Source organism: Manacus candei, unplaced genomic scaffold, assembly GCF_025592945.1.
Source record: "Manacus candei isolate 608988 ecotype Guabito, Panama unplaced genomic scaffold, ASM2559294v1 h1tg000063l, whole genome shotgun sequence".
Taxonomy (NCBI): Eukaryota; Metazoa; Chordata; class Aves; order Passeriformes; family Pipridae; genus Manacus; species Manacus candei.
Genome location: NW_026138111.1, coordinates 3667134 through 3683757, shown reverse-complemented (window position 1 = coordinate 3683757; position 16624 = coordinate 3667134). Strand labels below are relative to the sequence as shown.

The 16624-nt window shown below is 40.3% G+C and overlaps 1 protein-coding gene across 1 annotated transcript in view; it reads right to left on the bottom strand.

Moving 5' to 3' along the window:
• ABCD2 (ATP binding cassette subfamily D member 2) overlaps positions 1 to 16569 on the bottom strand; it is a 45730-nt gene extending 29161 nt beyond the window's left edge. Inside the window, exons 1-6 of the mRNA XM_051805212.1 lie at positions 15400 to 16569; positions 13834 to 14014; positions 11114 to 11235; positions 8207 to 8375; positions 5054 to 5148; positions 3518 to 3663 (exon numbers count right to left, since the gene is read on the bottom strand). Coding sequence (XP_051661172.1) covers positions 3518 to 3663; positions 5054 to 5148; positions 8207 to 8375; positions 11114 to 11235; positions 13834 to 14014; positions 15400 to 16323 — 1637 coding nt within the window. The 5' untranslated portion in view covers positions 16324 to 16569. The remainder of the gene's footprint in view (positions 1 to 3517; positions 3664 to 5053; positions 5149 to 8206; positions 8376 to 11113; positions 11236 to 13833; positions 14015 to 15399) is intronic.
• Positions 16570 to 16624: the final 55 nt, after the last annotated feature.

Genomic DNA, 16624 nt, shown 5'->3' with positions numbered 1-16624 from the left:
GCACCCATGTTAACCACTACATACTTCTGCTAATTATGCATTATTTAAAATTATGTTTCTGAATTTTGATTTGAATCATGATTCCTTACCAGCTAGAGTGCCACAAGCATTTCTTTTTTGATTCATGCTACCTTCTTGGCCAGTTTATTAAAGAGAAACACAAAGAGGTAGTTAACACAAACAAATTTTACTTTGCAAAGAAAAAGAGACACAAGTAAAAGAAGGGATAAGAACACACGTTCTGCCAGTTACTGAGGCTCCAATGAGATCTGACAACTTGTTGAGCTCTGACCAGTTCCTAGCACTGATCCAACAAGCTTATTCTGGCACCAAATGATGCTGGACTGCTTAAAGGCCCATCAAACCTCGCTCCTCTCTGGTCTCCCTCTCTTCTGCCCATCCTCCTCTTGTACAGGCCTGTCACAGACAGTGGTAGAACTGCTGAAATCCCTGGGCTTCTCTCACCCTGCCCCCCAAAAAGGGCAGTTTGTGCCATCAGCCTCCTCCAGAACTGTGACTGATTAAAGACAAATTCTGCAAGGCCTATATAAGGGGAGGAAAAAAAACCCTCACAGCGATTCACAGTAAAATGTAAAAAAATCACTGTAATGATGCTAAGCAATCTAAAAAACCCCAAAAAGATAGGAACTCTTAAGGCTCTGTTTTAAAGTGTACATACCACTAAGTAATGCTAACTACAAAGTCCTTGAAGCGCTGATGAAATTTCGAGTATACAATGAGCTAATTCACTTTTTAATAAATCATACTTTTGTGTGTAGCTTTTGATCTCAGCAAAGACACGTGATTTCCCACATACTTCTGGAATACTATGCTGGAACATTACAAACAGAGACGAAAAAATAACCTTTTCAGTGAGCTCCTATTTACTATGGAGTATTTTGTTACTCAGTAGTCACTGTATTCTCCACTATTCACATGAGCAGATGAGGCTTCCCACGCTTGACTCAAAAAGGGCTGATGCAGAATTAAACTCAGCCACAGGCATGCAGAAGTGAGCTCTTACCAGGCTCAGTGCTAACTGTCCACTCATGGAAAGCCACCTGCCATGCTCTCAGACCAGAGACATAATGTATACACTTAAACACAGTGATGTCATCCTAACTTGCTGCTCTGATGGACATCCACCAATTCAAGAGCTTTCTGCTACACCACAGTTTTCACCTACTACCCAAATGAAAGAGTGAGGTGGGCTGAAGCCAGGTTGACATCAACTACCAACTCCCAGATCCTGTCAGTCCAGAACATCTGCCAGACTGACAGGAACAATTTTCCCTGAAGTTATGCTGAAATATATACATCGTGAAATGTAGGCAGGACACTATATTTTTAATCTAGAATTCATAGGATTATGTCGAGAAAAAAATAAACAGAAGAGAATCCTGATCAAGCAGCAATTTGCACAGGGTTAATAAGCAAAATGGTTGCACCAGCAGGACCTTACAAAACAAGTTTCTTTAATTTGTGGACTTCAGAACAGTTCACAAACCACTACAGAAATTCTAAGTGTATACTAGAGCCAGGGACAGACAGAAAACTCCAACTGAATGTGTAATTTACTTAGGCCATAACTAAATGAACTGTTAAAACACTCAGAAGTAGATTCAAGGCAGAAAAAAATATGCTCCAAGTAATTCTTAGTGTCTCAGATATTCATCGAAGACTCTGTATGCCCAAAGAACAAATACAATGGGCAAAAAAGCAACTTGGGATCCTCAAGGACATCCAACAAACTGCTGTCATTTATAATTCCCTTCAGCCACATTCACCCACAAACCCCTACAAGACTCAGTTTCAGTCCCTTTCCAAATACAAGACATTGATGAGTGACAGGCCACATTTCTGAGCCACCAGAACCCACAGCAACACAGCTGAACTCCCCCAAAGTAGACTTCAGAATCTTCAGCAACAGTCAAGGCATAGCACTTCTGCAGAAGAGCCTTCTCTGTCACTCATTGTTGCCCCATTTCCCAGACACTGTTCTGTTCCCTAGGAAAGGGAATATCTCTGTACTGCCTAAAAATACTCCCAGAAGCACAGAGTTCACAAAGAGCGACAGAGCTGAGCTATGGCAATATCCCTTAGATGTCCCAAAGACACCACAGCAGCACCTTTCCCCTGCAGGATGCTATTAGGATGGACTGTATGTGAGTGATACTTATGCCAATCCCTACATAGCTTAGGTAACAGGGGGCTGCAAAGATGTTGGGTGAATTCTGGCCAAAACTTTGGAAATGTTTCAAAGAAGAGGTCTGCTGGACGAATTCCCCCAGCACTGCAAAGTTAGGGAAGCAGCTAACAAAGGAACATGCTTACGGAAATGAAAACCCAGCAGATGTGATTCAATCCCCTCAAACAGCACTTTGCCAAATCTGCCTGAATGCAAGAGGAGTTTGTTTGCATTCACAGAATAAAGGGAACATAAGTAAAGAGGAAGGGCTGTAGGCAAGCCAGCCATAGGTGTTGATATGAGTAGGGGCTGGGATCACACAGAGGATGGAAGTGGCTGAAACTCAAAATTTTCTGCAAGACAAAAATTCAGAATAGCTTTTCTTCTGTATGAGAATAAAACTGGTTTTAAGAATGTCCTGCACAATGGGTATTCTGAAATATTGTTTTGAAAAACATTTAATAAAGTATTTTCTTCCAAGTTCCTGATTAAAACCCTTGAGTGGATCAGAAAAATGACAATGACTAGTGATAAATTATAGAGATATTTGAGAAAATTATAGAGCAGTGTTCTTTGCTACCTTCACCGGCAGCAAGGAAAATCTACTAATCAGTTAATATTTTCCATTCAGCTTAGTAGCTTGTACTTTTTAAACAAGACTACAAACTGTACCATGAATACTTCTTTTGCCCACGGGAAGAAACAAACTACAAAAGTAAGAGATTCTGTGTTTGATTTTGCTTTTGCAAAACAATGTAGTTAGAAGTCTCTAAGGAGATATTCTAGAATCAATTGCATTAAAATATGCACTGAGAGTCAAACAGCATATCAGAATACAAAAGAAGCACAAAAAAGGCACACTCCTTAGTGAAATGAGCACATATTATTAAAAAGGCAATCTGCAGTTACTATTGGATTGGATTCTGGTCTTGTGGTGTGAAAGTTCTGAATATTATTTCAACACTTAGGAACCAAAATACTCATTTGTTTTGATCTTTGGTTTTAAAGTGAAATCAGAATTGAGATATGTGAGGTCTATTTCAAATTTCTTTCAGACTCTAGTCTGCTCCCATGATTCCAAACATCCAGAACATTAGCCATCAGCGAACATAGACTCTAACACAAATGTATGTGAGCTCTTTGCAGTGACTAACAATGCTTCATCACCAATAAGAAGGGATCTCTTTTCTTTTAAGCACACTCCATAGAGCTGAGGTTGTGCTTACAGCCTTTTAACTTGGCTGTACAGATCACAGATTAAAAGTAAGAGAAGCAGGGTCAAAATTCATGTAACTAGATAAAAGGCATCACCCTGAGCAAGACACATACCTTTGTGGTATATAAAACATGTGCTGCGGAGGGGGTTTGTAGAGAACTCCTTCATACACAGGCCACAAACCACTTAAAATTCTGAAGAGTGAACTCTTTCCACAGCCATTGGGTCCAGTGATTAAAAGATTCATCCCCTCCTCGACCTGTAAAGAGGAGGAAAACACAAAGATGTTACTATGCAATATATGTGTCACAAGACAGTCTAAGAGCCCTAAGAGGGAGTTACATGAGCATTTATATCAAATTATCAACCCATTTCATTGATTACCTGCACATATTCATGCAACTACACTGGAAACAGTGGCTTTAGATATAATATGTGGGCTGAGATAATGAAAATAATTTCTATTATGTCTGAGTGTCTCTATAAACTACACTGATTATTACAGTGTCAATTATTATTAATATTACAGTGTCAATACACCACAATCAGGATCAATTATTCTAATGCAGATTAGGTCCAACGGTGTTAACGGAGCACTGAGCAGCACTGTGCCTACCTCTGATATTAACTGCAGCAATGGGAGGCCTATCAAATTATTCAGAAAATTTACTTCATATTGCCTTTTCCCACTTAATTACCTGTGTTAGTTTGGCTATAATCCACTTTTTTTTACTCATTTGAATATTACCCTGAGTATATATGAGTGTATATTTATGCATAATCACAATGCTATTGTCTGTGCTTTACAGAAATATATTGACTGTTATATTTTCTTTGTTTCTGCCTCTTGAGCCAAATGAATAAATATAAATGTCTGTTTGACCATAAAGTTATGATTTTACAAATCTGAAATTCCTACACTGAAGTTATTGCAAGTTTTGCTATAGCTAGGACCCTTTTCACCTAGTTCCTAATTCCTACACCACAGAGGTGGCAAAAGGAACACTGCTTTAGCTAAATTAGAAGACCTGCTGGAATTGTTCATGTTAGTGTTCTGATAACTTCAGTTCTTTTTAAAAGTAGTAACACCTGCAATGGAATATCAGATCAGCATACATATGGGAGTAATTCAATAAAGGTCATTCATTAAAATTGTGAGCAGATAGCAAGAAGTATTTGAAATAGGTTTTCAAAAACAATAAAGGTTGTACTGAGTAAATACTCCCCAGCTGGACTTGTGAACAATGCTGTCAGCTGTTAGCCAGCACTGCTCTTTGTGGTGATCAAGTGAAACTACAGACTTGATTTTTTCACTGTTGCTGTGAACTCAGACTTTTAAAGGAGCCTGTGTGAGTAAAGCATCCCAATTCCATTGAAGTTAACTAAAGATGGATGCATACTGCCATATTCACCTTTGAAAATCTCAGTTTGGTTTTTCACCTGGCAAAAGCACCAGAAATCCTCCCTTCTCTTTCTTTGAGCAGGATAAACTACATATGTCTGCCTCTATCAAGCTACTATGCCTACCTTTCTGGACTTTCCCTTTTATCCATATGCTCCTCCAAGTACTTAACATAAGGTATATGAATTCTGTGCTGTTTATGTTAATGTGATGGCAACAATCAGAAGATTCTTGCATATCATCTTACTTTGAAGTTCAGTCTGGAAACCACCACATCGCCATTCGGAGTAATAATAGGAACATTTTCACAAATAATTCCTTGATCAACATCAATTACTTTCCCTAAAAAAGAAAAAAAATAAAAATTAACAGTTTGCAAAGCCTTCCACTAAGCAGTGATTTGTGACAGTCTCTGTGCACGGCTGAGAAGTACAGACTGGTGCTTGAAACAGCTCTCTTATGTGCTCCAGTGGAAAATCTGAATAATAAATCTTAGCTAGTCAGAAAGACACTGTCAGTAGTAGCCAAGAATGTGCAATGAATCCTAAATTTGATCATAAACATAATGCACAGTAAGCATCACAAATACATGATGCGCTATAAAGACGTGTTCATTTAAATTCTACCTGTATTTACTATATTTTATTTGAAATAGCTGTTTAATACCAATCAATAAAAAAGTTCAAGCACAGCCTTAGCCATGGGCAGACCAGTGAACCTTCTTTTGAGGATTTAATTAGAAATCACTACCAGCCCTGAAAGTTGGAGCACATTTCAGTCTCCTCCAGCAACAAAAGCAAAAGAAAAAAAAGTTTAATGGCTTGCTTCCATCTCTTTTTGATGCCACAGACACTGCAAACGTGTCTTGTAAGTATTTGCAGAAGATCATGTAACATTTCCATCAGGTACATACACTTAGTATTTCGATTTCTGGCAAATTTAAATATGCAATCTCTATCAGACATTTGGATATGCTGTAACACAAGGACTTCGAAATAAATTCTCCTGGAAACAGTAAAAAAATGAAACTAATTCTAACTTCTCAGTCGCCTGTTAACAGACTTCTCTAACAGAACCTGACCCCTTGGGTTCCTAGACAAATATCAGAAATTACCTTTACAGAAAAGATGCAAAGGAAAGAGATTTCTCTTTGTATTAGAAAGCTGTTTATTTACAACTTAGACTACTGTGAACAAAGAAAATGTAAGTAATGCACAGCTGAGTTCATTGTAAAAGGCTCTGGTAGCGTTTCCTTCAGTTAAGGTTAGTTTTACATGTTCCATATAGAGGCTCTTTTTTCAATTGCTTGCAACTTTGTCAAACTATAACAACCTGGGCAAAAATTTCTGTGCCATGCAGCAGACCCAGAATTCTTTTTTTCCCATAATAAGTTTTACTTAAAACAGTTCTGTGGTGTCCAGTATGAGATTATGGGGAAAAAAAGTGTTTTGCTGTTAAAAGAAATTACTTGGATACAGTGGAGACACTGTAGTTAAAATAAATCTAGGATAAAATACAGTAAGCTAGTAAGCATTAAGTATACTTAATTCTCATTTCCTAATCCCAACTTCGCAGCATTTGATTGCAACTTTAGTATGCTTTTAAAGTATATTTATGTGTAATCAGAAATACAATTTGATAGTATTTGTACAAGATGTACAAAATCCTATTTAATTTTTTAAATTATGAATTATTAGATACACTATAAAGCAGAATTATTATCATGTTCATATTTTCACATTCTTACTGACAACAGTAAATACAAGGCACAAAACAGACATCGGTTAGTTACATAGACTTATACTGGATGTTTCCAAAGGAAATAAGTATTATATGTTCAGAGTCACTGGGGAAGCTGAATATTAAGATTTTTCTTTTCTAACAATGCAGACACGTGTACTTTTATCCACACACAAATCCACTATTCAGGGATTTCTGAAGTATCAAGACCAAAACAAAGGAGGAAAAACACTATTACAACAACAGGACTTGTCATAAAAAGTGTGGAGCCTGTGGCCTAGATTCATCTGGCCTAAATTCTTTTTAAATCCTTGTGCACAATGCTTGGTCTTGGCTAGCTGCCTCTGAGAGCTACAATCACTCAAGAACAAATGCTAGTCACCATGGCTTAGGAGGAATTCAGACTGGATGAAATGTAGTGGAATGAAATCTTGGGAAAAGGTTGCAGAGAAAAAAGGAGGGGGGTTTATGTATACTAGACCAAAAGGGAACATAAACAACATGCCTGCCTATCTGAATTGTATTTGGGATTCGTTTTATCTATCTAAAAAGAGTCCCCAAATTACTTTGTTGCTCCAGGAACTACAAACCTTTTCTCATGTACATGACAAAATGCAACAGTTATAAAATGCTATTTCTTTTAATGTCAGCCAAATATTACCAAGATCTACAAAATTAAGACATCAGCTATTTCCACACCTACCCACCATGCTGCATCAGACTGTTAGTTGTGAAGGACCTTGTCAGAGGACCTTTGAGAAATCTGAGCTGAAGGGCAGCACTGTTGAAATTACTGCAAGAAGTTATTTCATAAAGAGCCCTTTGGGGTCCTTAACTCTACTGAGGCTTAAGTTTCCAAAAGCCAAAGGGAGGGAATGAGGCTTTTCAACATCACAGAGGGAAGCAGCAGAAATGGTCAGTTGGGAAAGTGAGGATAAAGCCATTGCAAAAGCTGCCTTTAAGTACGACAGACAGAAGCTGGATGCAAGAGGCAGAGAGAGGCATCACATAATGGAGCATGGCAAGAAACAGATGTACACAGTAAATGCCCCAGGGACGGTGGAGACAGAAAGATAGTGGCACCAGAAAGATACAGGATAGGGACAGGAGGGAAAAGGTTTATGCAGATCATTTGAGAGGTGAGGACAAGGGTGAAGTTGTTTTTTCAGTTGAAGATTCCCGCTAAATTACGAAAAAATGAGCACGGGCTGAACTTTAATCATTGAAAACATAGTATTTTTGTCAAAAACTACTGAACCAATCTGTTCTTCCCCTCTGCCTCAAACAAAATAATGTGATGTTTGAAGATGAAAATGTTAGTCCCAGCTTTCTGAAAAAAATGAAGTGTCCAAGGGAAACAGGCACTGTCTGTGTAAGAATAATAATATCACCACCATCAATAATAGTATAGTTGAAATGCCTTTTTCATTTGAAGGTTTCACAGAAAAAAAATGAGTCATTTTGTGTATAAGAAAAGCAAACCTTAAGGACAGAATTACAAGCCAGCAGGAGGTTAAAATGAAAAGGTAACATGGCCTCTGTGGCATTTAGGCTGAGAGGTAGATTAGTTGTAGAAAAAAACTCTCTGTTCACTCCTGTCCCACTGCACCATGCCTCCCTCCCATCCCCTGGGAAACAGACACAAATATGAATTAATTACCTTTGATTTCTAAGGGTCCATCAATGTGTAACTCTGCTTTATCTTCATTCTTGCTGTTGTTTACAGACCCTTGAATAACAGCAGTTCTTTTGTAGATGCCTCTCTTCACCTCATCAAAGACTGAAAACATGTTGTAGACACGGGCAGTGTATCCTGCTAGCTCAGTGACCTGAGAAACAATAAATGCCTCATTTCAGTGATACTCCACAAATTCTACTAACCAAATGTTTGGTCAAAGATCAACAGGATCAACAAAGCGTCCTTCAACACCAATCCATTTTCATTCCTCAAGATTCTGTGCTAATCCATATGCCACTCATAGCTGCTACCAGCCAGCAGAAAGGACAGTTTGATTTCAGCCAATGTAAGCTATGATAGCTCCAATAAATGAAGAGGTTGCAGGGACTGATCTTTTTTGTGGATCAGTAGAGTCTTTAAGCAGCACAGAATAGCTACTAACATATCTGAAAACAGATAGCCTGTCATACAAGAGATAAACAAAATTTCTGCATTTTCCAGAAGAAATAAAGGTCCACAGAAGTGAGAAAAATGGCATCTATAATTATTTATGTTTATTTCCTTTTTTTCCTGAAACCTCCTGTGGGAAAAGTGTGCTTTTCTGTGTACAAGAGAAGCACCAGGGCATCCTAATTTAAAATACAGTACAAAACAGAAATTATTCTTCTGGCAACTGCATACTGCAGCACCAGAACTAAATCTGAGACCTTGGATTAGAACTGGGAGTTTCAAAGATGGTGAGGTCTCTTAAAAGGCTTTCTCAATTTTTTTTTGGTCCTTTTGTCACAATTTCCACCTGGTAAAGACAGAAACAACAGATCCCTGGACCTAGTAACTTACTATTCATGAGCAGCAACACCACCAAGAGCTCATAAAGAACTGCCTCCATCTGCTGGCAGCGAAGAATTAAACCCAGGCCTCTTATTATAAATTAGATGGATTTAAAAGGATTAATTTTATACTAAATTCATAGAGAAAAAGAAGAATAGCAACAAAATTAGATAAAGATTATAAAATCTTTAGCTTGCTGTGGTTAAGTACATACACTCCATGACTGAGATCACCTGTTACAGCATACATAATTCCCTATTTGTGCCAGACTCAGAAGTGAGTGCTAGTTCTGGCCACATGGCCATCACTCCATTGGAGGGTGATGGAAAGAATCCTGCATGTTACAAATGAAACTTGTACCAGCTGTGCTCCACAAGAAACATAACTTGTAGTAAGCTTCTAAACAATGACCCTACAGACTCACTTTGTCAAAACTCTAAATACTCCCACCTGAACAGTTGACTGCAAAGAAAAGTCGAGCCCTCCTCCTCTGCATGCTGAATTACATTGTCTTGAAGAAGGCTGCCCTGGTGGATCAGGTGGGCAAGAACTGGAACTGCACTACCACTTGAAGTGGGTTGAAGTACTCTGTCCTGTGGAAACTGCCCGAGTCATGAAACGGGAACGACAATGTGGTTAAAGCACTGCTGCATCTCTTGAAGAGAAGTGTAAATGTAAAAGTAAGATGGAAATTCATAGAATTGGTCTTGTTATAAAAAAGTGAGTTGGTTCAGTTCTTCTACTACATGGTGGATATTTTTGTTTCCAAAAAATAAACCCCCAGAGTTTCTAAGTCCTCATGTACATTATATAAATGACTTAAATGTTGAAAATACAATAGAAATTACATCAGTGTATAATAGGTTATCTGGTAGTATCTTTAGAGCAGAGGCCAAGCAGGGAAACAGCTAAAGGAGCATAGGTCAAAAATCATAGCCCATTAGAAGGATTCCTTCTGAAAACAGCACAGACTCTGGCTTTGTCAGAGTCTGTATCTGAAGGCACCAAACTACCCCACCTCCTCCAATTTACAAAGTTGTAGCTATTGTGGCTGGATTCCCAGTAACAAAATCCATAGTCTTTGATTAGCTGCCTAGTTAATGCATGCCTCCTCACACTGCACAGGGAAAAGGGGTTCCCACCAAAGGGCCAAGCAAACACCAATTAACGAATGCAGAACCAACACTGAGAAGGAAATGTTGAGGAGAATAACAGCACCGTCTCACTTTTCTTTGGCTTAACAGTTGGCACCTAGAGAAATCCCCAAGAGACCACAGATGAAAGCCCAACTTTACTGGAATTTGGGTAAGGATCTGAAACAATATCTCTAATCTTTCAGATGAATATCCTGTACTTCTAGAATATTTGCTGTCCCAAAGTGGATTTTTTCCTGCTAAAATTTCTCTACTTTGCAAAATTACTTACAACTTAACAGGTTCACAAGATACTGAAAACAGCCTCACCATTTATGTAGACAGGAAATAACTATTCAATTCTCCCTGTGTTTCATACAAAACATGATTGGAATAGGCTGCCTAGAGGTGGAGATGCCCCATCTCTGGAAGTACTCAAAGTCAGGTTGGACAGGGCTCTGAGCAACCTGACATAATTGAAGATGTCCCTGCTCATGGTGAGGGAGTTGGACTAGAAGACCTTTAAAGACCCTTCCAATCAAACTATTCTATGATTTTATGACACTTCCAAGAGAAGTGGAGGCAGACAGCCTGAACTCAGGTCTGTGCTCCAAACAGAAGAGGAATTTGAACCTTTATCACTCACATTCCAGGAACTTCTATCACTCTCTAATGGCACCTGAACACAAGTATTAAAACTTACAACCATGTGTTGCACCATACAGGCAGCTGTGTACTTTAGACTCTTCATTGATCAAACTACCAGTTCAAAGATCTCCATGGATTTCTTTGCAACAGAATCTGCCTTTAATTGTTTTTTAATATTTTTTAATAAAAAACTTTACAACTTTTTTTATATTTTAAATTAAACGTAAACTGTTTTACTTTTTTCTCTACTGTTTCACATATGACAGATGTACAGCACCTCTTTGTATGAAGACATAATCCTTTCAATAGCATCTGCTCCAGAGATCAGCAAGTTTCGTGATGTAGTAAAAGCTTCTGTTCTTTCACTAACCATTGCCTGTTTCTGGCCATCTTCCAACTCTAAAAGTAAAAAAAAAAAGTTTTCTGTTAAAATATTCTGCTTAAAATTATCTCTACAAATTAAATTACTATTAGAATGTGAGCTATTATAGAACAGTTTTTAAATTAAGAAAACCTTAGCTCTATAAAGACAATCTTTCAAAAAGAACTGGTGAAAGTAACTACTGTAGATAACTTGGTAACAAAGAATAAGTAGGAGCATATGGAATTCATCTTGTTATGCAAAACATCCTATTCTCTTATACTATGCACCAGGCATGGTTTAACTACACTGATGCAGCATTCCTCCTTAAGGTAAATGCAGAATTTACTGACGGCTGATTCCAGCACCCAGGCCAGCTCATCGAGGAGGAGTTGGGAGACCTCTACAAACCACTGCAACAGCTAATTTAGGGGTATTTGAAAAACTAAAATTATATAGAATTTGTGAACATTTCACAGTGCCAAAACACAAGCTTTTATATTATATATGATGTTACTTGAACTTTTTGTCCAAAACATTTTCCATATGGTTGGCCTGCTGCATTTGAAAGAACTGTGTTTTAACAAAGCAGACAGACTGTCTCTGTTTCATACAGAAACTAGCATTTCCATTTTCATCTTAATTTATGTAACTGATACATATATATACTTATTTTATAAACAAAGATAAATGTTTACTGTGCCTAGAGAAATCAAAGTCTTGCTTCCAAAAACAGTTACTCTGCAAAAACTGATGAGAGACTCAACATTTGGAACACCAATGATTTAACACAAGAAGAATGAGAAGTGTTATCAAGTGGGAATCTTGGCTTTCCCAGCTGATTTCTTCCCTGAAATATGTAACAAAATTAAAGATTTCAGTCAGAAATATTACTGTTAAAAAAGATCCTTTTTTCTTATTATTGAAGAATATTTTTTTTTTACTTTTTTTTCCCCTTGCTTTACAACTGTAGTCTCAAGTCTGGCCATGGTACCAGTTTTGTGCATATCCCTGACTCTGTTGATACATCCCAAAGTAGTAAGTCCACTACCTCTTCCTTCAGATGTGAACGAACTTGTATCTGATCTGCTGAGGCACAAAGCACTGTTTTCCCAGGCAGGTCAGTGGTAATTTCAGGTATGCCTGATTCTTTGAATACCTGTAATACCTCGAACTGGTCTTGACAGTGTTGTCAGTATTATGTCTGCCACCCACCATTATGTTATGCCTCAGGACTCCACAATAAAACCCATGTTTTATCAGTTTAGGTTGCTGGTGACAAATATTCTGCTTTACAACACGAGCCACTGCTGCGTCTTTCCTTTCTCCCACATTTGAAATGTATTTATCAAAAGAACAGTCATGGGTAACAGGAATGTTATTTAGTTTAGCATGAATACAAGTCCTTTTTTATTCATGCTCTAATACCAAGGAGATATTTACAACATGTGGTTAAACGCTCTTTTTCTCGATTGTACTCATTCCCATTCTAGCAGAAAGACTCTTATCACTTTTTCTGTTGTGCTGATAACCTTCACTGTGAGGTGAAATGCCTTTGTACAACCTCTTCTGTTTGGAACAAGACATCCTGATATTTTTGAAGCTGTTCCCAGGATGTCAGCCAGGGTCCTGATATAGTGCCCTCCTGAGCCACGTGATGGGCAGCAGCTCAGACAGCTGAACACCCAGCCGTGTATCGACACAACTGCAAGTGAGCTAAACCATGTGGGCACCGCCTCAAGTCATCCCACAGGTCACATCAAGCCTGTCCAGTGGGACAGTCCTGATTTGGAATATAACTACCAAGAAAAAAATATAACTACTGCACAGAAAAGAATTCACTCCTTTCTGATTAAATGTATCCAACTTGGAACTGATCCTTCTACAGACATCGTAGGATCTGTGTTTAAGGAATCCTGTGGAATTCCAATACATTCTGTGGTACTAATTGTGCACAAGGAAGCCTGTTGAACCAAATCACCCACTTGTCTTTCACTACTATTCCTTAATTACCTTTCTTTCTGTTCTCTCTCTCTTTTTTTAATTTATTTATCTTTTAAAAGCATCTGCAATAAAAACACTACTTGAGTTTTGTTTCACTTCCAGGAAAGTTGTGACAGGATGTCAAAAATTATACCATCCTAGTCTGGAATTTGAATTTCACCTTCTCTTTGCCCATAGAGTCAGGGAAAACCAGCGGTTCCTAACAGGTCAACAGTAAGAGAAAAATGACCTATAATTACCTTTGATTACACTGTGGTTTATGGAAGGAGGAGATAAGCACTCTAGGAAAGTTCATAGTATCATTTTGTAAATGGAGATGCTGCAAACATCAGCCTACCATCCCAAGAGTAGCTAGTGAAAAAGGATGGCAATTAACATCGTAATCTTGTGTGACACAAGGATCGTCTAAGTCCTGACTTCATACTGTTTATCAGGCTTACGCTCAAAGTTGAATCATTTGTGTTGCTCTTTCCTCAGCTGACTTGCTATGCTTGAAAGTTACACACAGGATAGGGATGTTGTAATAAAGTCTGTGAAAAATAAATCAATATGAGTGGCATTCAGGGGAAGTACAGTCTTTTGAGGACATAACTTTAAAGAAACATTTAGAAATTAAGAAAAAAATGTATTACCGCCATCTGCAAATCCCGTTGCAGTAATGATGGGCACAGCGACCATAATCATACCACAGCTACTCCAGACATACTTCATCAGGAACTGCTCTATCATGATGTACCATAAACGTTTGGACAAAATGAGATTCATTTGATCTGTCAAAGCTTTGTAGCTTTTTTGCAGCTGTTTCAATTCTACCTACAGTTAAAAAAATAAAACATTTATACAATGCAACAAAGATGCACATGTCATACAAGATACATTCACATATGCACCTGAAATAATCCAGCACCCAGAGCTGTGACTTCTGAATCACATCTGCTAGATGGTACTTTATTTTCACTCTACTGCAGTCTCCCAGCAAAAGTGCACAGCTTTACAGAAGTCAGTGCACCTGCTTCTTATTTACACCATCTTATTACACTATCTATCGTCCCTCGATAGAACATTGGCAGGTTTTCAACTCTTTTAAGATCTCTGATATATACAAGAACAACATAGAAGGCAGTCACAACAGCAGCTGATTCTAACAACCATAATAAGATTGATGCCACATCCTTCTAATAAAGCTGCAGCTGTAGAGTTTCACAGAAACCTGAAACTCATATTGGGCAGCGTTTGGGGATCAATTATCTCCAGTGACTTAAAGTTGCAGAGCTGATCCCTGAAATGCAAAGCTGCTTGTTTTTGCAAGAAGTCTGGGAGAAGAGAGAACTATCCCAAGAGGTTTAACAAGTCAAAGAGAGTTGCAAGTCAATACAGTATGTATTCAGCTCAAGCCCGGATATGTGGGAATTGAGAAAATGTTTAATTTAGCTACACTTAAAACATTATGATAGGTAGCTTTTGAGAATAATTGTGTCTACAAAAATAAACCATTTACCTTATATAATCATTGCTTGGACTCAGAGAGTAATACTTCAGGCTGGTTTCCAGCTTTCATTTTCACCTTACATGAAACAAGTTTTTTTTCCAATTGTGTTTGAAAGGTATTACAGCCAAAATCCACTTCTAATAAAAATATGAAGAGTTTCTTAATCAGGTGGCTTTAAAACAAGCTACTAGTTTATGTAACTATGATTGCAGAAGTACTGTACTTAAGCTATTTTAAGACTCTGATGACTACATCTTTGCTTAGCTATGTAAAAGAGTGTCAGAGGTTGTAGTGCGCTCTGAGCTATCACAGAGTTTTCCCCTAGACTTTCTGGTGTACCCTGTTTGCTATTTCTGCAGTATTAAACCTGGTAGCTCATACAAATGGGTGAGAAAAAAAAAAGCCTGGGAAAGTTAATCAGAATGGACTGGGTGGGGGAAAAACAATAATGGAGATAAATTTTCTAGAAAAGCATAAGATCCAGCTGCAAAACCGGAAGATTGCCAGAGCTCAAGGGAACTTGTGATCTGCTCCCCCCAGATACTGCTTGTGTGATGGCATTTTCCTAAGAAATGGGAAGTGCTAAGCTGTAAACAGGTTTAAATGTCAGAGGGACCCAAAGTGCTCAGGGAGGGCAGCAGGGAAAGTGTGGGTCTGCTCCGGCACTGTGGAAGTGACCACAACACCCTCCAATTTCTCTCCTACTTACCTTGTGCCCTCGGTAAAAAGCGATCTCTTCCACGTTGGCAATGATGCGTGAATGTATGAAGCGCAGGTAGCCCTTCCTGTGAGCCTCCTCGGCCACCAGCTTGCCAAACTTGGGCGAGCAGGCTTTGAGCACACGGGCCGTAGCGTAGACGACGAGCCCAGCCAGGACCGTGGGCCCAATGGGGTTGGCCCCCCGGGACCGCGCTGTGCGGATGAGGGTGTAGGAGGTGAGCACAACATCCAGGATGGGCTTGGTGAGGTTGGAGTAGAGGTGTGCCACAGACTGTGAGAACATCATGATGTCCTCGGTGAGAGACTGGTCGGGGTTGGCCAGCCGCCCGTCCATGCTGATCACTTTGTAGTAAGTCTGGTTGGCAAAGTAGGTCTCATAGGCGTGATCCACCAGGCGCGTGCGGAAGGCGAGGGCCAGCTTGCACTCCAGGTACCGTATGGTGCTGTTCACGAAAGTGGCTGGGATGGCAATCATCAGCCATTTGATTAACTTGAAGATAAAGCTCCTGGGCTGTTTTTCCACGATGCTCTTCACAATTTTCCCATCGAGGGCGGCCACATAGATAGAGAGGAAAGTCCTGGACACCAGAGCGAACGAGTGGAGGCAAAGCAAGCCCAGCTCGGCACTCACCAGCTTCGGGAAGAAGAGCTTGCGGAGTTCCAGCAGCTGCCTGAAGAATTCCGCGTCCACGGCCGGGGAGGCTCTGCCCCGGCCGCTGGCGCGGTGCGGCGCCGCCTGGCCCCCCTCATCCTGGGCGCCGCCTCTGCCGCCCGCCCGCTTCACGCGCCCGCGGATGATGGGGTAGAGGATCTTGAGCCCGTACGCCGCGGCCAGCAGGCACGCCGCCCTCTTCGCGGCGCCCGTCCTGCTCCACTGAACCCGCCGGGCCGCCGCATGCAGCATGTGGGCCATCCTGCCCGCCGGGGCACCGCTACGCGCCGCTCCTACCGCGGGCGGATCATGCCCAACGCGAAGGCCGGTCCCGCCGGGTCTTCATCGGGGCGCTGGGCCCGGCCGGCCGCCGGCCGCTCTGCCGCGACAGATGCCGAGTGAGCGCTGCCTCCCAGGGGCGACGGTGCCTTCAAAGCGCGGCGCGTTGCACAACGCGGCCCTGCGCGGCGCAGCCCGCCCCGCCGACCACCATTGGCTGCGCCGCGCGGGGCGGCACCGGCAGCGGCCCGGCTGCCCCGCACGGCCGCCGCGGCCGCACCGC